This window comes from Bactrocera neohumeralis, chromosome 5, assembly GCF_024586455.1.
Source record: "Bactrocera neohumeralis isolate Rockhampton chromosome 5, APGP_CSIRO_Bneo_wtdbg2-racon-allhic-juicebox.fasta_v2, whole genome shotgun sequence".
In the NCBI taxonomy this organism is placed as follows: domain Eukaryota; kingdom Metazoa; phylum Arthropoda; class Insecta; order Diptera; family Tephritidae; genus Bactrocera; species Bactrocera neohumeralis.
Window position 1 is genome coordinate 77,670,164 of NC_065922.1, and position 22,284 is coordinate 77,692,447.

Here is a 22,284-nt window from a genome sequence, read left to right on the forward strand (position 1 = left end):
ATACTAGGGTTCGGAAGTATATACACAATGTATATTTGGGATTAAAGGTGCTGTTCACGAATCGGAGAAAAAGTTTACGAACTCCATCCGCCACTCTTTTATAGTGGCTAGAAGTTTTTTCCGAGTTCAGATTGAAATGGGCTTGCAACTACTGGTTATAGTATTCCTTCACACAATTCACGATAGTCGGTTCTACTTAGCCGAAATGAATTGGGATCTACAGGATTTATCCGAAAAGTAATAAGACCGATCTTTTTTCGCCGCGACTGTACTTCGAAGCGTTCCTAGCTAGCGAACGAACGGCTTGCGGTGCGATTAAATTCTGTATGAAACTCGAGAAATCTGCAACAGAGGCGTTTGATATGATCAAGCATGCTTGATGTTGCTTTAGCAAGAAGCGGTGTATTTCAGTGGCTTCAGGCCTTTTTGGAGGGCCGGAAGGAGGTCGGTGATGAAGACCGGAAGAGTGAGCAAATCAAATCGGAAGTGAAAACGATGCTAATTGTCTTTTCTGACATCAAAGGTATCGTCCACCATGAATTTATTCCTCCTGGACAAACCGCCAAAGCCAAGTTTTGCGTGGAAGTCCTCAAGAGATTGAACTGAAGGGTCAATTAGTTCTGAGAAGACATCGCAGCCGATTAGAAGTTGCATAATGACAATGCCCCGGCTCACACTGTGAACAGCTACTTAACCAAGACCGGCATCCCAACGCTTCCGCTGCCGCCCTACAGCCCAGATGTGACCCCTCGGATTTCTAGAAGTTTTTTCCGAGTAACTTTGAAGTGTCGATGTGTAGATTGAGTTCACAGCGCGACGGATGAGCTTCCAACTACTGGTCATAGTATTACTTCACACAATTGACGACAGTCGGAATGAATTAGCCGTAATGAATTCGGATTTATATTCGGCCAAGCTTTGTCGACCGTGCAGCTTGCTTCCGAATAATTTGGAACCTCAAAAACCACATAAGGTTCACAGCTTTCGTGAATTATATCTCATTTCTTGAGTGCTAACAAAGAGCTTCAACTTATAATTTCGCCTAGACTGTCTTGCTCTTGCGGTTTAGGCACTACAACACTACTAATCAACGTTTTCTGAAGCAACTAAGGGTCTAGCATTGCTCTTCTCCTTCGTTCTTTGAACTCTTATCACACTTTCACGCACACAGAGACCTTGAAATCCACTTTATCCGAGTATTTTAGTTTGTTCTCTCCACAGCTACACCACTGCAACTACCTGACGCCCACCTGTGTTGGTTCTCCAAATATTTTGCCTGCGGCGCGTAGCCACTCGTACGCAAATACAGTGCTATGATGTCTCTCGTGTTGATGGAAATCTGCGAAATTAGTTTTCGTTGTTCGCAATATTTTTCTACTTTCTACTTTCATTTTTTAAATTTTGTTTATTTTTTCATTTTGTTTTGTTTTTTTATCCGCTTTGCATTCCAACTCCGCGCTGATAACGGAATTTCGCCAGTAACAATCTTCCTTTGCCTTAAGCTCTTCCATGCACACACAACCAACAAGTCGTAGGGATAATCTGCGTCGCTTCTTTTTACTTCAGCGCCCCTCCGCGCGCAACCCCGCTATCTAACTCGCTTCACTACGCTTAGCGAAAATTACTGCAGTTGCACAACTTTATAAGCCACTTCAGTTTAGTTACTTTGCTGTGTTAGTGTCTGTGAATGTATGTGTGTGCCACATATTTGCATGCAACGCACCTAAACGTTTACCCACACACGCGCATATGCATTTATATAGCAACTGTAATTAAATTCTAACATTTCGCCTCAGCACACCCAACACCAGCGGCCATCGCCTCACACGCTCTTACACACTCTCACAGCTTTCACAGCCACTTACTTGCATCCAATTTCTATTTTTCCGCTTCTCCTTTGCAATTTCTTTACTTTTGCCACATTTTCACTTGCATTTTCGCTTAACTAAATTTTATTCGCTTTTAATGGCGTTGCGCAAAAATTCAGTAAAATTTTTTGGTCACACTAACACATGCATATACATATATCGCCCATACCCTTTGTTCTTGTTGTTTCTGGCACTGGCGGCACTTTCTATTAAACACATAGTACCGTTTACCACTCTACTAATTCAACTTACAGTCGTTTAAATGCGCACACACATACACTCTCACTCCAACCTAAAACTATTGCAGTTCGCCTGCAACGTTGCTGTTGTTGTTGCAGTTGGTTTTTAGTACTTTTTCGATGAGTGCGTGCATTTTAAGTGGAGGCCACGCTGAGTGTTTAATCGCATTTTTCAATTTTTCACTTTGAACCAGCATTTGGCGGCTGCGACGTCGACGCTGCATCGCGGCAGTAAGCGGAGTCGTCGATGCCGTTGGCGTTAGTAAAATGTCACTTTTATTAGATACTTTTTCACACGCTCACCTGGCTGAGAATGTGGTAATGTTGTTGCTTTTTACTCCTCCTAATTTGAATAAGCATAAAAGTGGTATTTAATTTGGTGGCAACAACAAAAATTTAACTAGTTCATAGTTGATCGAGGAGAAGTGAAGAAACGCCACCAAATTTATCAAATGGGAGGCATGGTGAAGCCAGAGTTAGAGATTAGCATGACAGAGCACGAAGATGAGCAAAGGCGAAGCCGAACGAGAGGAGCTGATCATAAAGATAGAAGTGCTAAGAGCTTTAAGTGAACACGGCAAGCGTAGAGCAGTTTTATAGCCTTGCAAAAGTTTTTAATTTGACTAGAGAGACTAGTCAGTCTGGCACTAAAATGCAGCCCTACAAAAATGATACGACTGAGCAAAACATATTCAATTTTATTATTATGTAGATGCGATGAAGAAACGGAAACCATGTTGTAGTGGTTATTATAACGGGTACCTAATCCCTGTAGGGATAATAAGGGTTAGCCAGGTTGTCGTCGACGTCTTCTAACGGAAGGCCCTAGAAACCTGCGGTTTCAACAGGGTCGGACCAAAGAGAGGGGGGTGTTAGATGAGTGGAGTTGGTGGGGGATGCAAAGAGGTGGCCAGTGTCATGCGGACACTCATTGCACGCAGGAAATATATTGGATATGTCTGGGTCTATTCTGGATAAGTAGGAGTTTAACCTGCTACAGTATCCAGACCAAGCTGCGTAAGGGTACTCTCGTTTCTCGCTGCAACTCGAGCTCTTCATGTGCGATTGGTGGTAGTTTGACTCCAAGTGCGCCATTCACAGGAAGGGCGTCGGTGAAGATGTTGATGGCTCTACTGTAAATGGCGGTGAGTGTTTGTCGGAAGTTTGTTGCGCCCGAAGTCTGGTCTAATGTCGTCGACGTAATTGAGAAATGACCTCTTGATGTTTCTAGGAGGCGGTTCCGCTCCAAGCAGGTGACTGCAGGGTGATTTCTGCGAAAACATCCTAGCAGGAACTGCCTGGAGAGGAGTTAATTATGCTCCTTAACTGGGAGCATAATCGCCTCACTATGTAGGTGTTCAATAGGAGACATCAGGAGGCATCCTGTTGTAGTGCGGACTGCAGTGTTCTGGCAAGTCTGAAGCTTTTCGATCTGCATTCCACTGCAGCCAGACGACCATATTGGTGCGGCGTGGTTGAGGACCGACCTGATACCGAAACCCTCTCTTTGCTAAGGTATAGCTATAACGATTTAGATTAATTTATAATTTATAATCTTACACAGTATGAGGGTTACGTTATTAAGCCTATTTTTATGCAGTACTTTCATAGTTTAGTCCATTTATGTAGCGTAAAATCAAGCAAATTTAACATCTCGTGAATAGATTAAGAAGAGTGATTCCAGTGCTTTCAGGTCTATCGCAGGAACACTCAAGAATCCATAAACTGAGTTAAAGGCCTCCTCTGAAACTCTTTACAGTTCGCAGATTTAATACAATGACGAATAGGTAACACTATTCCAGGGCAGGTATCCCATTGGGACTTCTAAGAGAGCTCTTTGAGTGGTTAGAGGATTGATAAACGCAACCTCCTAGGAGTTTCTGAGCGTTTCATAAGCTTTTGGGAGAAATCTACTATTATACAAAACTTCTGTATGTTCCGTGGTAACTGCATAATAGAAACTTAAAGAGTTAAACTCCTAAATTTATATCCACTCGCACTTCTCTAGCTGCCACTTGAAGCCCCCCACCCACACAACCCACCGCTCAACCGAAATTCATCACGTCGCATGAGCATAATTCACATCACGCATTGATTGTCACTGACATTTTTGTTTTATGTCAACTGGCACGCTTTCGTTGCGCGACTTCTCCTGCGGATTTTGCTTGCATTAGCGCCTGATTATATGCTTCTAAAAGCATTTCAAAGCTCCTCAAACGCTGCTTTAATTTCACACCAACTTTATTACCACTCTGCCACATTTCACTGCTTGAGTCAGCAAGGAGCTGTGGCAACTTCAAAGCGCACGGTGCTTGGCGCGCCTTAAAATATGCAATATTTTATGTTTCCACGCTTTATTGCGAACACGAATATATTTTATTTTGCTTTTCTCGACAACTAATAAGTGCCGCAGCGGTGGCAGAAGCAGATGTGTGTCTTTGAAAGAGGTGAGTGTGTGCTAATATATACATAGGTGCGAGTGCGTGTGTGAGAAGCCACAGCAAGCGGAAGGTGTTGACAGCGAAAACACTTTTGGGCAAATCTCCGATGTAGTCGCACAGATGGCCAGGGCCACGTTCACTCGTGCCAACCGAGTGCTGCTTGTCTAATTGTTGTAGCGGCACACACACATACATATACAAATACCTGTGCAAGTGTGCGATCTTTCAGCTGTGTGTTTCACCTTAGCCGCTGTTACTGTAGTTCCTTCTTATGTTTTTGTTGTTGGCCGCCAGCACTTGGAACAAGAGGCTCACACACTGAAGTGCCTTTTAATTTACGCCCGAACCTTGTAACAATAATATCATTTGCCAAGTGCAGAAAATACAAAATAAACAAACATGTACCAATACAACAACAAAAACAACCACAACCCAACATCCACTAAATCTTCATAATAGCCCAGCGTGTCGACGTTTAAATGGCGCAGAAGCGCAGCAAAGCACACACGAACATTTGTGAGATATATGTTTGGTTGGGTGTGTGTGTGTTTCTACACGGCCATAACTGTAATTACACTTGCTATTAAATGTATGTGCGTGTGTGCGCGTCAGCTTTGTGCCGTCATTGCACTTGAACTTACCTGCACGCCAAGAACAACAACAAAACCGGCAATAACATTTACCCTGCCGAGTTATGGTTAAACGTGCACACAAAGGGCAGGATGTGGGCGTGCTCCGGCTCGCGTATAGTGTGTGTGTGTGTTCGGTATGTGAGCGATGTGTTAGGAAATTACTCTTTCGCGTTTGTTAGAATTTAATTAACATTTGCAGCGATGATTTTGAGGTTGGCCGCGAGGCAAAAGCAGCGACCCAGTCACCAGGAAAAAGATTCGTAACAAAATACTTTCGAAATTCAATTCAACGAAACAACATTTGAAAGAAACGAGATTCATCACAAATTGTTCCTAAAAAAGCTTGACGAAAGCTTATTCTTTAGGTTGACTAAGTTCGATTGCTAAAAAAGCATTTGTGGGTTTTTTGTGAAAGCTTTATATTTTTCGAAAACTACTTTATTTCTTTTTTCAAAGCTATGTTTCCTGTATGCTCATATACAAAAGTTTCTATGAAAGTTTTCTTGTATAAATGCATTTGGTAGGGATTTTAAACAATCTCAACTTGTATTTGACTTGTAAATTCCCTCCAGAAATATTTAAAATAACGATTTAAAGTATTCTTCTAAAGCTTCACTTGCATAAAGCTTTCATCTTTCCGTCACTTAAATTAATTAAAGCTTTCTATGGAGGTTTTACCAAAAAAATTACTAACAAGCTTCAATTGTATAAAGCTTTCATTTGAACTATCATTTAAATTAATTAAAGCTTTTAAAACAAATTACTAAAAAAGCTTCAATTGTATAAAGCTTCCATCTTCCCATTACATAAATTAATAAAAGCTATTTATGAAGCTTTTATCAAAAAAAAAAATACTAACAAGTCTCAATTGTATAAAGCTTTAATTTTTATGATCATTTAAATAATTTAAAGCTTTCTATGCCAGCTTTCACCAAAAATATTACTGAAAAAATTCCTAAAAAAGGTTCGATTGTATAAAGCTCCTATGAAGCTTTCATCAAAAACAAAAAATACTGATGACTCACTGATATTCAACTTGTTTTAAGAAAATTCTGAAAGCTCTTTTGTTGAGCTTTCATTTTTAAGCTGTCACATTAGTTCTATAAAGCAATGTATTTTATATAAGTTATAATTTTATATATGATTTGTTATCTCAGCCAGTAAAAATTTGTTATTGAAAGCTCTCACATGAAAGCTTAGTAGCTTCAATGCAAGATCCGATGTTAATTAGCATATCTTGGAATGCCGATATTAAAATATTGAAAATATTAAAAATATTTTTACTCTCAGCGAAAGATTTCTGCAGTAAAAGGGTTTGTGCATTCGAAATGTAACGGGCGAGTAACTCTTATGCAACAAGAAAAATATATTTGTTCACTTCACAACCTGTCGTAAAGCATCGTAAAATCGTAAAATTATAAATTTTTACACTTGTTTTTTATAATTTTACGATTTTACAATGCTTTACGACAGGTTGTGAATTGCTCAATTATATAAAGAATAGGATTGTTTGTTTGGTTCGACTATGAACTTCTTGGATTGTCTACAGACCGCTTTTACTGTAAATTAAATGTGCTTCGAACTTTTTTTCGCCTATTCCCACATATGCATGTATGTATGTATGTGTGTTTGTGCGCACAGTGGTGCTCATGTAGAAAGCTAATGGTGTTGTAACGGAAGTAATGACGCACATTTAATAACACCAACAACAAACAATAAAGTGGCACGTACAACAGCAACAATGCGAACAACAACAACAACAACGCATGATATAAAGAATCACAATCAACCAGGCAGCAACTTCGCACCAACGCCTCTTTCAAACGCCACGCAGGGAGCTCTCCTGGAAGTTACAACAAAAACGCCAACTCATCGTCACCGCACAGCGAGGCGCATCCCCACCCGGCAGTGCCGCATTGCCACACTGTTGCATGAATTTTATGAACATGTTTTGCCGCTTATGTCAGCCGCGAGATTAATGATGTCGTTCGTGCCGACCGGTCGCAATGTCAGGTGTGCGCGACGTCAGCGGTGGCAGCGACATAGGAACGGGCGCGTTTAGCTAGAGACGGCTTCAGCGCTCGACGTGCATACGTATTTCTGCGACACATTCGCGAGCACCGACCGAACTTCATGCTCACGTACATTCTTCAAACACATACAAATGGCGCTTTTTACAAAAGTAATCCGCAGCGAGCATAGCACACCGGCTGAAACAACAACTACGCAAAGCGAAATGAACGAAAAAGCGCCAAATCAGAAAAAGGTTTCTGCTTCCTTCTTCGACTGCCGCCGACAACCATTTTTCTTTGCTACTTTGCTACATTTTAACACCGGGCGAAATTATTTAATTTAATTACATTATACAAGTACTTACGCTCGCATGTACACACGTGTGCTTGCATGCACAAGGTTAGCGGCGACAGAACTAAGCTCGTAGCCAAAGGCTGCCAGCAGTTGCAACGCATTTATTCCACCTCGCTTTGCTTTCAGCCACACGTACACATACATACATACATACGCTCACAAGTCTAACGGCAGTCGTTTGCTGCAGTTTAATTGTTGGCGAAAACCGAAGACTCTTCCTCCACACTCAAATCTTCCATATTAAATTCTACCTTGTTGCCGATGGTGCCGTAAGTGCTGGTGTCAGCTCAGGCTGAAGTGTTGTAATTTATGCTGTAAATACCGGTATTTATGGACATTTATGCATATGCAAAGTTGCCAAGGACCATAAGGGCTATAGGGGCCATGACTATGACAGAGAGATAGCTCGTAATGTCACTCATACATGGCGAATTTTAAGTGTCTGCCAGTCTGCAATCGCAGCGCCGACATGTGTGTGGGTGGCAAGGATTTGTTCTCGAGTGGACGTACTTTTATAGTAAAAAAATAGCAAGATGCTTTAATTATGACTCATTTATTGGCAGACATTGCCAGTCGCAAATCGTTATTTCCACCTTCAAACTCAAACTTAGTGGCATCTGGGTAAGCGCACCGGCAAAATTCTTACATTTTGTCATTAAAGTGTGGTCATTTGTTCCAATGGTATCTTAATTGGGAAGTCTAATTAATCTCTTTTTTCTTGGTGTTCCTCAACTCAACTCAAGAAGAATGAAATCTGGTCTGGGCCGTGAACACAAAACTTCGGCAGTTGTCTGCATCCTTTGCGAGGTCACCCCAGTTGTACATCCCAAGTGCAAACAGATCGCTATGCACTTGGTCCTTCCATTGGATGCGTGGGCGCCCTTGCTTCCGTTTTCCACCCGTAAGTCTCGAGTTGAGTTCCATGCAAACGACATGGCATAGCCAGCGTTTAACTATATCAATGCCAACAGTGATGTAGCTCCCAAAACTCGTTGCCTTCAGTTAGTTTGTCTTCCCTAGTTCACCACAAGATCACCGCTTCTAGGCTGGAAAAGGCTACACTGAACGCCGCGGCTCACAACGCCTTTCTTGTGAACAGCTACCTAAACAAGGCCGGTATCCCAAAGCTTCCGCAGCCGCCCTACAGCTTAGATGTGGCCCCCACGGACTTTTTTGTTTCCTTGCCTGTAATGGTCGATAAAAGGCAAGCATTTTGAGACGACAGAGGGGATCCAAGCAGCACGTACCTCGACTCTCAAGTCTATTCCGGAGAATACCTCCCGTGACGCCTTCAACGCTTGGAAATCGCTCTGCATCGTCGCAGTAGGAGCCTATTTTGGAAGTTTTTAAAGAATTGTAACGATTGGTTCAATAAATTTTTTTTAAATTGACTCAGTCCTTTTACTTTCCGGACAAACACTGTAGAAACGTTGATTGGATTGTAAAACCTAATAAGTCCTTAAGGTCCAAACTCTGGATACATTTTTTTGGTGTTATCTGGTTAGAGTCTTACCTGAACTGAGAGAATCTTAAAAATATTCCGTTAGAAAGTTAGAAAACTTTTTCTTGAGCCAAAGACAATATCGAAACTTATGGGGTTCCGTTGGTCAATACTATAGTACATATCGGTCTAAGTTTGCGAAAATATACCAAATATACTTATATTTATGTTCACTCCTCGGTTGCTCTGCTCAGCAGGTTCTGTTACAACAGAACAAATAAGAATTCATAGAAAAACTGGTTGAAACTTTCAACCTGCACAAAGAAAGACGAAACGAAATATATTCTTAAAGTTATCGCAGACCGACTACAACACATTTTTACTAATGAAATAGTTGGAATTCAAGGAATGTACAAGAGTTAACTAAGTGTAAAGATCTACTTCGTTGTTAAACTTGTGGAACTTGTGGAAGGGAAAAGATTTGGCTATCAGTACTTCGAAAATTGTTGTGCAGTGAAAAGAAAAATTCTTATAGTTAAGCTTCATGCAAGTACTCCTATTCTCCTAAATATTTTCTGTTTGATTTTGTATCTTCCAAGAATTTACCGCACTTGCTCGGTTCATTATCCAGGCAATGCAACAGTTCAACGGTCCATTATGGCATGCGGTTAGGGCGGGCCAACACAATGGTTTGAGCAATAAAACAGGCAATTTTGCAAAATTATAGAAACGCGCTGGCATTTTCTACTAAATTTTTTACGTTTTTCTAAGCGGTCAGCACACTGCCGGTCGCGCCACTTCAGTCATGGAGGGAAAACGGAGCTTCGCTCGCCGATTTTTTGCTTCACTTTTAATTGCTACGTCTACCCTGGTTTTTTTATTTTTTCAGTAATATTAATTTTCATGATGTCTTCCTTCATAGTGGATTCGCGCATTCCATGCGCTGACTGACTCGCCACACTCTTCGCAATCCGCAGCCGACCATTGCCCTACACTAATTTGATTGAACAAATCCACAAGCAGCGCAGCGCTCGCGCAATATCCGCCGCCACGTCGCGGCGCCTACACCCGCCATCACTGCGCATTGCTGGACTTCACTCACTGGCCGCTTCACACTTTCTTACAATACAATCACTCACTTCTTTCCGCATGCTCTTCTTCCGCCGGATTTATCATTTCCTTCATTAACTTCCCGGCAACTGTACTCAACGCAGCAGCCGCACGCGCCACTGTGCCGCTGTGTCTGCTGTCCTTCATTTGCAGTTCAGTTAGCCTAATCTGCTGTCAGTCGCACCCCCGCCCCGTCGTTCGATGTAAGCTGCAAATAACGGAAGTTGTGCAAAAAAATGATAAATGTTGCAATCTTTGCTTTTTTCCCCGGTTTCGCAGCGAGCAGCGCTGAGTTTTTTATGTGCGTACTTTTCGTGTTTGTTTCTGTTGTTGCTTTCTTAGATTATTTATTGTTGCTGCGTTCGGTATTAACTCACTTGAGTTTATCGCATTATTATATTGCTTATTATTTTTGTTTGTCTTTTAAAGCATTGCTGTTGCTGTTGCTGTTGCTTTTGTTGAGCTTTCTTACGCTCCCTCATCCTCCGCCAGCTTTTGCGCTATCTTTCAACTTTTATCTGCCCCTTCTGCGCAGCTTTTCTTTATTTATGTTTAATCTTACTTATAATCTGCCATCTAAGATGCCCACGCTTGTTGTGGTTATTGTTGTTATTGCCATTTAATTTAGATGCTTATGTTTCCTCGTCGATGCGGAAAAAGTCGCTAATGATTGTTCGGCAATTAACGGTATAACTTTTCGCATTCGCCCCGTGCCTGTCGTTGTTCTTATTTGTTCTTGTGTTTTTATAATCGCCACAATTGTTGTCGTTGTTGTTTCGTTGGTCGGACGTGCTTGGCATTCATTCTTAAAGGAATTTTTCCGAGAAAAATTAGCAAAAATCAAAGATTATACTTGCACTGTTCAAGTGTGGTAAAGTTTACAAGTTTTGGCTGCAGAGAATGAAATTAAAAGAAATATTTCATAAAATCTGTGGAAAAGAGTGAGAAATTAAAAACTAAGCGCACTTACAGGGGCTTAAACAAGTTTTATTTACTTTTCCGCTTTTTAAATTTACTTTAAGTCCGCTTAAGTCTAAGACATTGTGGTGTGAAGCAAGTAAGGCACTATCAACACAACACGCGGAGCTAGAAAGAGAAACCTGCCAACTGCTTCTGGGCCGATTATGCTCAGCGCTCACAGCAATTCTCTCAGCAAGTACATCTTCCCTTTTGTTTTGTTTTTTGTTCCCGAAGGTGGGATCTTCAATAGATATTGATACTTAGTAGTATGCGGTATGCAGGATTCCTGCTGCTCGCTAAAGGTACACCTCATTCGGGCCCTCGCCTAATACGTATTATCTTACTATATTAGACTTGTGAAACAGTACGGCTACGTACTAAACCCTTAAGTCCGTGATCCGTAGCTTTGTAGAAAGGCCCTGCGGAACCGCCGGAACCGCATTACATCGCAGGGCTAGTTTAGCCCATTGACTCACGTCATTATCTCGCTATTTGCGGCTCAAGCTTCGCTGCTTCTTTGTCATTCCATGATATACCATACTTGTTTCGTTTGCAGTATACTATAAGACACTTTATTATCAGGTGTTATTTGGCCTGCCACTTCCATCTCCAGCTCTTGCCGCTCTGTTTAAATCTCAGGCAATAGAAAATATTATGCTCCACATTTTCGCTACTGCTACCACAGAAAGAGCAGGTAACTCCATTGTCATGACCGTACTTATTCAGGTACTCTCTAAAACATCCGTGTCCTGCGTCATCTAAAATTCATTCCACGCATGCTTGTACATTTCCGATTAATCGGTGCGTACATCTTCCCTTTCCTGCTATGTCCCAACGATTTTGCCAATCCTGTAAGCTGGCTTGTCTTTTCTCTTCACGCTCAGCCATTGTCAGCTTCCTGTCTATAATTTGCTTTTATCCTAGATTCGCTTCAGTTCTCGAGCCTTTATGTCTGGCAGCATTATCACAGATATAATGCTAGCGGCTCTATGAGACACCGTGCGGAGCCGGAACACTGATTTGCCATTCTTGCATATGTTTTATGCATCAATTCTGGTCAGGAGCCGGCTTGTTTTGGTCCTCCTATGTTGGCCATGATTCTGGATAAGTCGCATTTACACGGGCGTCTTTTCCGTATACTTGTTCAATGTGAACTTTGTAACTGAGTCTTGCCTCTACGAGTATCACCAAGATGATTTAGGGTTGATTATGCTGTAATGCTGTGTCCGTCAGTTGAAGTTTTGAGCTATGTAGCCAATACTTTATAGTATTTTTGGCCACAATCGCACTAGATATGCTCTGAATTTGGTGGAGCCCTTTGGCTACAAAAATTACCGCTACATCAGCGGCGTATCCTATAATCTTCTGACTTTTGAGCAGCGGGAAACGTAGTATTCCATCATACAGGACATTCCATAAGAGTGGACTCTGTATGGAACCTTGTGGCACACCGCCAGTTACAGTATACTCTTTTGGTCCTTCGTCCGTGTCATCCTACCTGCAGTCTTCGTTTCAATGTGTGCTTAGCTTGGGTTTCTGAGTGTTTTTGTAGACCTGGATATTCTCTATCGGCTTAAACTAGATTAATAGTACTCAATAATTAGATCTCTAAGTTTTGGACTTTCCAGCCGTTGCTAAGAAAAAAGCAAAATAAAAGGCTCCTACTAAAAGTTCAAATAAGCGAATTTGTCACTCTTTTTGGATACTATTCTTCCGTTCATCTTATGTGATTGATAGATATACAAGCTTCTAGGTTCTCCGAAACAATGGGTCGGACCATTTTTTGTAAGCTCTACAATTTTGTTGTTAGAAGTGTACGTCGGACTGTCTAAGCCCTCTTATAATAGAGACAACTGCTAAGCTAGCCAGGTTGCTAAGAAGGCTGTCACCATCTCTTAAGTTACTTCTCGATTAGTTCCACAATGAAATTAACCTATCTAAGTGCTTTCGAAAAATATGGGTTGATTGTCGAGCAGGTCAGATTTTTCCTGATATTCCGGCTAGTGTCGCCTCAGCTATTCATTCACACTGGGCAACGAGTAGTCTATCATCAAAATTAATGAAACATGGTTTCTTACAGATTTTGCGAAGCTGTCTCTACACTTTGCAACAGTAGTCTAGCTTTGTAGTTGGAAGCTTACGATCAACAAGTAAGCCTAGGAGTGCTTCCGGGACTTCTTAGTGTACATTTTCACACAAATTTTCTCAACTCATGCCAAATATAGCTCTTCTATAGAAATGCCAAAGCGATGGAATGATGAAGCAATTTGCATGAAACTGTGTCATTGTACAGTTATAAATATGCACACTTTTTGCACTTTACGAAGAAAGCTCGCCATTATTTTAAGAGCAATTTCTAAATATCAAAAATGTATGGGCGCACACATTGCCCCGCACTCGACTCGCTCGACACACATTTGACCAAGTTTTGGTTGTCTGCCAGCGACATAATGCCAACACTCAAGACAATAAAGCAAATATGAAAAATGGCATGCATGCGCTGACACACAGGAAGTTGGGAAAGTGAACAACATGGCAGCTCCAGCAGAACAAATGAGCAAATAAATGAATAAATAAATACAGAGAAACATAGAAACAACAACAGCATTAGTAGCAACAGCAAAAACAGCAACAGGAAACACTATTACGGGTAAGTGCTTGTGCTTATGCTTGAGCTTATGCTTGAACGTGTGCCTGTGCCTGTACTTTGGAGCACAATGACTGCAAAGAAGTGACATAAACAAAGAGTCATATCCAGACACACACACACACAAGCACGTACAAACAAAAGTACAATCACGCATTCAAGCATTTCGAACGCAAGCAGATACTCAGCACAGTCAAAAAAAACGGCCAAAACAAGGCACAACATTTCATCAACATGCCATCAGTTGCGACAAAAAAAGAGCCGTGCAAGAAAAGAAAAGTGTGAAAGTGACAGAAAAAGTGTGGGGAGGGCAAGGCGTCTGGCAAGAAAGCTCAAATGTAACTTGGCATGAAAGAAAGCCTGGCAGATTTGCACTCCTCGCGCTGTTCATGCTACTAATTTGTTGTTGCACTTAACTTTTTATTTAAAACTCACCGCTATCCCGCCCTATATACGCAGCTGGCGCTGAACAAAAGCATAAAATGAAAATCAGACAATTTTATTGTAACTGCCGGCACAACGACAGCAGTTAACTGCCTGCTTCCTGCTTACATGACCACAACAACACAGCGAGTTACAGATAATATAAATAAAAAATTCCGTAATAAAACTCGTTCGCCTCAGCAACAAGCTCCCCACATCCGCGCCAACTACACAATGTAATAACAAAAATATGTGTCCTTACAACAACAACAACAACAATGCGTAACATTTAAGCGACAACAGCCATAATTGCCATTACATGGTTTGTAAGTCGCAAGTCCCCACCTCCGGCTACAAGCCGCTGACTCTTGGCTATCGCGGGTTACACGCACCGAACTCCTTGCCACGCGCTGCCTACACCCACGCGCTCGTGTGTGGCTCACCACTCGAAAGGTCGACAAAACGATAAGGGTTTGCCTTTTCACGTGGCGAAATACACGATTGTGCGGTAATATGGCACAGTGAGGCAATAGTAACGCAACGAAATGGTATAACTCCAACCGAGACTTTACAGGGTTTGTCCGGAAAGTGATAGGACCGAGTCGATTTAAAAAAAATTATTGAACCAATCGTTAAAATTCTTTAAAACTTTCAAAATAGGCTCCTTCTGCGTCGATGCAGCGCTGCCAGCGCGATTTCTAAGCATTGAAGGCGTCACGGAAGGCATTCTCCGGAATAGCCTTGAGAGCCGAGGTGCATGCTGCTTGGATCCCACATCTGGGCTGTATCGCGGCTGCCGAAGCGTTGGGATGCTGGCCTTGGTTGAACGATGCCTTTGATGTCAACAAAGACAATGAGCATCGTTTTCACTTTGGATTTGCTCATTCTTCCGATCTTCAAAAAGGCCTGGTGCCACCGAACCACTTCTTGCTGAAGCAAAATTTGGATAAGCCTTCTTGATCATATCAAACGTCTCTGTCGCAGATTTACCGAGTTTCACACTTAAATATTGTGAGTCCTTTCTTTAAGAATTACTTATCTTTCAAGTCCTTACCAATTCTTTATATCCTTCATACGACTTCTGTGCGATCCTTGCAAACTCGGTACAGTTTTACTTGATTCACTACATAATCATCAATCTCTAACATCCATCTGACAGCTGACATCTGACGTCTATCTGACATCTTTTGACAGCAGTCTATCAAGTAATCAAGCGAGACAAAGTGTCCCCTCGGAATTTCGGCATCTTAAGGCACGTAGACCTCTATGTATTATAAAAACAGCCAGAGCCCCTTTGTACCACATTCAGCCCACTGTGGCTATATTTTTAACTAGCTCTCTCTTATAGGTGTCCATACACCAGTATGTGCGCATAAGTTGTCCATTTATGAACTCTTAAGGCAAAAATTAAAAATGAAAATCTTGGTCAGGTCGGTCGGTTGGTCGGTCGATGGGCAGAGGAAGCGCATAACGTTTCCAGTAGCGCGTCGCTGGGTTAGTCGATGGCTTTGTAAGTTGGTCAACTGCCCAACACAAAGTGGCTAGGCATTATGGTAACAATGAAATGCCTGCTTACACACGCACTTGCATGTATAACGGTAAATATTAAAATATGCGGCGATGCAGTGCATACAGACAGACCGAAAATTGTGAACCATACCGCTCACAAGTCATCGTCTGCAACCTCGTCCCTCCCTACCGAGTTGCAATTTCTATTTCAAGCGTTGCCTGAGAGGCATAGATGTGTGAAAGATTACAAAATCAGCGCTAATTTAGTTACCGTTATTTTTGCAGTTTATTGCCTGCTTTTGTTATCGCCACTCATTTCCGTATGCATGGCGTTTGCGGTGGCGCTTGCAACGGTGCCGGCGTCATTGTCATTTCGTTTATTTCCGCTTCGCATTTGCACCTCAAATTGCAGGCAATCAAAATGCTGGCTCACTTTTGCTTCACAACTGCAGCGCGGTAAGTGGCACGCAGCGCGGCAACATGTTTACCTAAAATGCATGCCTCACATTGTTGTGCATCATCGTACATATGGTAGATGTAATCTCCGCCCGGTGCAGCCGCCGCTCACAACTTCCCCGTCGCCGCCAACGCCTGTGGCATCCGGCGTAGCAGCCAGTTCACTGTGCGCGGCCCCTGCTCCGTGCACGCGCCTACGCAGATGCCAAGGTAGCATAGTGGCGGCATAGTAATATGTTTAAAATTTGATTAGCAGTAGCAGCGGCAGCAGCGCCAACAACACCAAAATGTCAACAACAACTGCAAAAGTGGATACTCAACACTGGCACGAGCCACTCAGCTGCGCAGGTCAGTTTCTTTCGCGGCTGCACTTCGTTTCGCTTGGAGACTGGAAGTCGCATGAATTTACAAAAACAACAAGTCCAGTGTGGAACAGGTGGCGCGCGAGTTTGACAGTCGGCTGACAGCGTACTGCCTTTTTGGTAGTGAACACAGCCATATTTTTTAGGGGTGAAACAGCGTGCACTAATTTTCGCAGATTCTTCATAATACAATGCTGTAAGAAGTAAAAGCAGCCGTAGGCTGCGCGCTAAGCAGATTTGCAAAATATTCTGTGGAGAATTCTAATTTCTTTACTTTAAAGCTTTAACGCTAGGAGTACAATGTAGCGAAAAGCTATTCGGAGACATAAATATATTGGGTAGTCGAAAAAGTCTTCGTATTTCGATGGTTTATGGTATGACACAATGTGATTGGTAGCACTGGAGATATACGAATGCAAAGACAACTATTGACAAAATACGAATAGACTTTTTCGACTACCCAATAGGTTGCCTATGCTCCACCTTGTGCTTGGCCCAAGGTACCCAACAAGCTCTAAACTGAAATTTTTTCAAATAATTTTGATAAACATTTTTCTTCCACATTTTTTATTGTTTCCATTATTCTCATTTTTCGTCACACCGTTCGCTTAAACCCATTTAACATTTCTCCCTTCTTATGTCAACACTTCACACAGCAGGCCGGAAACTCTCCCTCAAATAATTTGCGGTTTTCACAAGTTATTCGCAGATCGCTGCATCTGTAAAACAAAGCAGCAAATAAAATACTTTCATTCTGTTTTTGAATCGCTACTGATAAATCTGATTGATATGTTTACTTTATTTTCATTTAATTAATTTTTTCAATTAACTTTGTTTTCACTTTGGCTACACTTCACTTACTTGATCACTTGCGTCACATATTCCCTGCTGCAGCGCGCGCGCTGTACGCAAATTCCGTTCGTGTTGGTGCCATAATCCACATATTCCACGCTCTTATCTGTGGCGGCATCGTACGTTACGGCTTGAGGGCCGGCGGTCAGCGCGGTGTAACTGCAACTCTTGACAGAGGCTGTGGAGTATTTCCGAAGATTTTTAAACTGCTGATAATTTTACTTAACAAAACCACTTAAGCATGCATATACAGGGTTTGTCCGGAAAGTAATAGGACTGAGTCGATTTAAAAACAAAATATTGAACCAATCGTCACAATTCTTTAAAAACTTTCAAAATAGGCTCCTTCTGAGTCGATGCAGCGCTGCCATCGCGATTTCTAAGCATTGAAGGCGTCACGGAAGGCATTCTCCGGAATAGCCTTGAGAGCCGAGGTTCATGCTGCTTGGATCCTCTTTTATCGGCCTTTTCAGGCAAGGAAACAAAAAAGTCCGGTTGGCACATTTGGACTGTAGGGCGGCTGCGGAAGCGTTGGGATGCCGGCCTTGGTTAGGTAGCTGTTCACAAGAAAGGCGGTGTGAGCCGGGGCGTTGTCGTGGGACACTTCCAATCGGCTACAATGTATTTTCGGACCCGATTGACCCTTCATTTGAGTCTCTTGAGGACTTCCACCTTAAACTTAACATCTGGGGAATTAAACGAATACTTAGTCGACGGTCTGGGTTCAAAACTTTGCGGACACGAGTCACATTGTCGGTGTTCGTCGAAGTCGCAGGTCTCCCAGCACGGTCTTCATCAGCGACCTCTTCCCAGCCCTCCAAAAAGACCTGGTACCACCGAAACACCCCACTTCTTGCTAAAGCAACATCTGGTTAAGCCTTCTGGATCATATCTCTATCGCAAATTTACCGAATTTCACACAGAATTTAATCGCGTACCTCTGCTCTAACGAACGCTACATTTTCGGCTTGCACCACTCATGGAACACGTCGCGCGAAAATGTTTGTTCTGACTCTCCAGGTGCTCGGAGACAACTGACAAGCCGCTCGTTCGTTAGCTAGGAACGCCCTCTACCGAATACAGTCGGTGCGCGTACGCTCCGAAGTGCAGTCGCGACGGAAGAAATTCAGTCCTATTACTTTCTGGACAAACCCTGTAGAACTTATATGAAAAGTTTATTATGTTAACGAAGAAAAAAATATCCGATCTTTTGCAGGTATCTCAAAGGTGGCCGCGTCCGCGTTTTTGCTACTTATGTAAGGTCATGAAAGATCCACCAGTTGTCTTAGTATTCTCTTTTGAGAACTATATTCGCATTGGCCTGTCTTCTCGAAACCCTTGAATTACTATGCCAATCGCAATTTTTCGCTGTATATTCAGAAAAAAATGGGGAAAAGACATAAAATCGAAATTATCCGAAACCATTAACCTTTCAAGAGTCCATAGAAACCCTTGACATTACCCAATTTGTTCACAAATGCGTAAGAATTCTATAGTCTGTTATCAAGAAACAAATATGTTGAGATGTTCAGCTGTCAAACTGTGGTTCAACCAGGCGCGGATCCAGAGTAGAATTTTGGTGAGGGAACTATGTATATAATTTTGTACTTGCAACTCCAAGTATTTTTCTTCGCGGAGTGTCACTTATGATGGAAATAACGTATAACTTTTAACTTTTGGGGTTCCAACCCTCCCCCGTGGATCCGCCCCTGGGTTCAACCAAAAGAAGCAGAGTTAAATTTTTTGAGACCTAGAAATAGGCGGATTTGAACCCACAATACCAAAACCGAGAGTTTTTAAATTGAAGAACCCACTACTACTAGCTTGAGAACGGACCACTAAACATATTGATACTTATGGATGCATCAAGCTAAGACTCCTGTCTAGTAAAAATCTTCCGGAGTAGACAAATATTCAAGTCTATCTCTGCTTCTGCGCTGAATCCGGTAGTAAAAATTTCATTCCGAATGCCACATTATTTGCATATACATATTATATACATTACTTCTGGTCAATATTCACCAACATCAACGAGGGTGCGAATAGGGCCGGTTAATCAAATTTAATTTCACTTACACGCTTGGGGACTGCAGAGCACAACCAGCAAAACCAGCACACAAATAAATTCAGTTATTTTCATTTCAGTGGAAATATTTCAAATTTTTCGTGGATCACTTTGAGTTAGAAAACTTTTCGTGAAGACTTGGGGTTATATATTTGTCACAAAATTTAAATATAAATTATGCAATTTTAAGAAAATTTATTTAATTATTTTTTTGTTTTTTTTTTTGTTTTTGTATAAAAGTTAGTCTTAACTTTCTATAAACTCAATTTTCATCCAACAGAAAATAAATCTTTCCATTCGCCGACTGTTTTCGTTCAAACGGTAAAAGCCGAACTGAAACCCGAATTTAATTTTCCACTCGCTTTTATAGCGAACTACCCAACGCACAAACAACTCAATTAAGTGATGGAAAAAATTCAATTTGTAATTACGAGTATTATGAAATTCTTACAAGTCGCCACCAGCGCCATGAAGAGCCCTCAACCGTTAACCTTCTGTGACTTGCACCAGATTTATTTGTTTACGCACTTTCCCTGGCAATACGCGAGCAAGGCAAGTGATTTTAATTATTTTTTTCTTCACTTGTTGTTGTTGCGCCAAGCGATTACATGAAGGCGCCGAGCGTTGTTAGTATGTATGCACAGTATGCGCCGATAAGCTTGAGAATTTCGGTGCACCAGCAAAGATCGCTTGCAGAGTGCGCTTGGACAATGCCTATTGCACGGCACGCTAACCCCTCGCCCACAAAAGCTGTTTTCAGTGTCAAAAGCTGGTAAAATCTGGCAAGCAACTGATTTCTTCAAGTGAGCAACGTGTCTTCTGAGTAGTAAACTGAGAGCCAGTAAAAGGAATGCGTGAAGACGCAGTGTAACTTTCTTTTGTAGAAGTGTTAGTCTTTATAGTATTTTACTGCTTTAAGCGTGTAACGTTATATTAGTGAGTGTGCAACCGATCGTGCGTGCAAATTGATAACGGTATCGGAGTATATATTTTTTTAAGTTCATGTGCCCATTTCCATTTTACACAGAGTAACCTTGTGCACCAACTTCATTAAAAACGATTGATTTTATCTAAGTGGTTTTATGGAGTGAGAGTGAAAACTAGGTAACTGTCAGCCGACATTATTATGTCTTAAATTTAAAGAAATGTGTGGAATTAGGTTAGGTGAGTCCACGAATAAGCTCTCTTGGACAGCTAGTTACGCTTGTCCGTTGTAGCATCGGCATACGCCGGCAGCTGTACACTGTTATAGAAGATTGTACCTGCTCGATTAAGTTCTGCAGCTCGAATTATTTTTTCCAGCAGCAGATTGAAGGGAGTCGCGTTGTCTGAAACCTCGTTTGGTATCGAACTGCTGGGAGAGCTCCTTCCTTCCTTTGAGCTTTAGTCTACCGAATAGATTACTCTTGCAAGCTTTACCACAAACTCAAGAATGACAGTAATTGAGTCCGCTCTGTAATTTTTTTTGGAAGCCAAGCATTAAGCCACGAGTCGTCGAGGGACTAACGAGTTTTTTTTTAACTTTTCAAGAATATTTCAACATATTTTCCACAGAGGATTTCATTATTAGTTTTCATAACTTTTTCATTACTATATTTTATATATTAAATTTAATCATTAAGGTGTTTTTCTTTTTGATTTCGGATGATTTTCAACTTACTTCGCACGTCGTAAAAAGACTGCATACCCCTCTGACTTCCCCCACACCATATTAATGCTAATTTATTATTAATTATTGCTTAATGTGCTTATTATATATGACTTCTAAAACCACTCGAATGACGCCACACCGTCTCAAGCCTCAGCATCTGCCGTCGCACCTTTGGCAAATCCGCATTTAAAATTTAAAAAATAAATAAATCCCAGCTTGTCGCATACACAAGCAGTCGTCCGACAACCAGCTTGCTAAGCAGACCTACGCATAGATCAATACGGTGTAACAAACAGTAACTCAGGTGAAAAACATGAAATTGTTAACAGTAATAAGCCTCGCATTCTGCTTTTTCGCGACTGCGACAGCGCAGCCCTTCTTGTCCTTCGTTCCCAACTCGTCTGATCCAAGTAAGCTGCAGTGAACTGTTTTGATAACAAACTTTGCTCATACTTCTTAACATATCCACTAGATAATCCGGGTCATTGCTTCCACAAGGAGCTGCAACTCGCCATCAAACTGGACGAGACCATTACACCGAGCAATGTAGACTTGTGCGCCGAATTGACCTGCGAGGAGGGAGGCCTTATACGTCTCAACCAGTGTTCACGCGTGCAACCTATCTGCGAGGACTTCCAGTATCACCCCCTAGATTTTACTAAACCCTTTCCGGACTGTTGTGAAAGCTACACGTGCAATAAATAGTAGTTGATGAGGTACCGTAAGGTGTTTGTTTTCTCTTTTGGGACAGTCTGTCCTTTAGTGAGCTTTAAAAATATGGTTTGTTTTATTCAATTCGAGGCCCCCTTTTTCTGAAACGGAAGTACTATATAGTCTAGCATTTGTTTAGCATATTTTTATAGCAGTTTTTACTACTGCTTATACGGTATTTTTACTCAAAAAGTAACAGTTAATTGATTCCAAAGCTGAACACTCCACCGGCTGGGATATACTTGCGATTAAGTAAGCAATTGAGAAGTAAAGTCCTCTCTCAGAGAACAAAAACCAAACTCTACAAGTATAAGTCTCTCATTATTCCCGTCCTGCTATATGGGGCAGAGGCATGAACGATGACAACATCTGATCAGTCGACGTAACGAGTTTTCGAGAGAAACGTTCTGCGAAAGATTTATGGATTATGAATATCACATTCGATGGAACGATGAGCTGTATGAGATAAACGACGACATTGACATAGTTCAGCGAATTAAGAGACAGCGGCTGCGCTGATGGGTCATGTCGTACGTATGGACGAACACTC

The 22,284-nt window shown here is 41.7% G+C and overlaps 3 protein-coding genes across 3 annotated transcripts in view; 1 reads left to right on the forward strand and 2 right to left on the reverse strand.

The window, feature by feature from the left end:
* Positions 1-22,284, reverse strand: part of LOC126759248 (luc7-like protein 3) — a 144,273-nt gene that overhangs the window by 51,182 nt on the left and 70,807 nt on the right. The window lies entirely within an intron of this gene.
* Positions 16,991-19,721, reverse strand: LOC126759261 (uncharacterized). The gene is made up of 3 exons (XM_050473991.1): positions 19,384-19,721; positions 17,317-17,485; positions 16,991-17,174 (listed from the first exon to the last, which is right to left on the reverse strand). Exons 1-3 carry the CDS (start codon positions 19,445-19,447, stop codon positions 17,096-17,098), a joined length of 312 nt encoding a protein of 103 aa, XP_050329948.1. The 5' UTR covers positions 19,448-19,721; the 3' UTR covers positions 16,991-17,095.
* LOC126759257 (uncharacterized) lies at positions 21,232-21,748 on the forward strand. Its single transcript, XM_050473983.1, has 2 exons — positions 21,232-21,433; positions 21,496-21,748. Exons 1-2 carry the CDS (start codon positions 21,337-21,339, stop codon positions 21,726-21,728), a joined length of 330 nt encoding a protein of 109 aa, XP_050329940.1. The 5' UTR covers positions 21,232-21,336; the 3' UTR covers positions 21,729-21,748.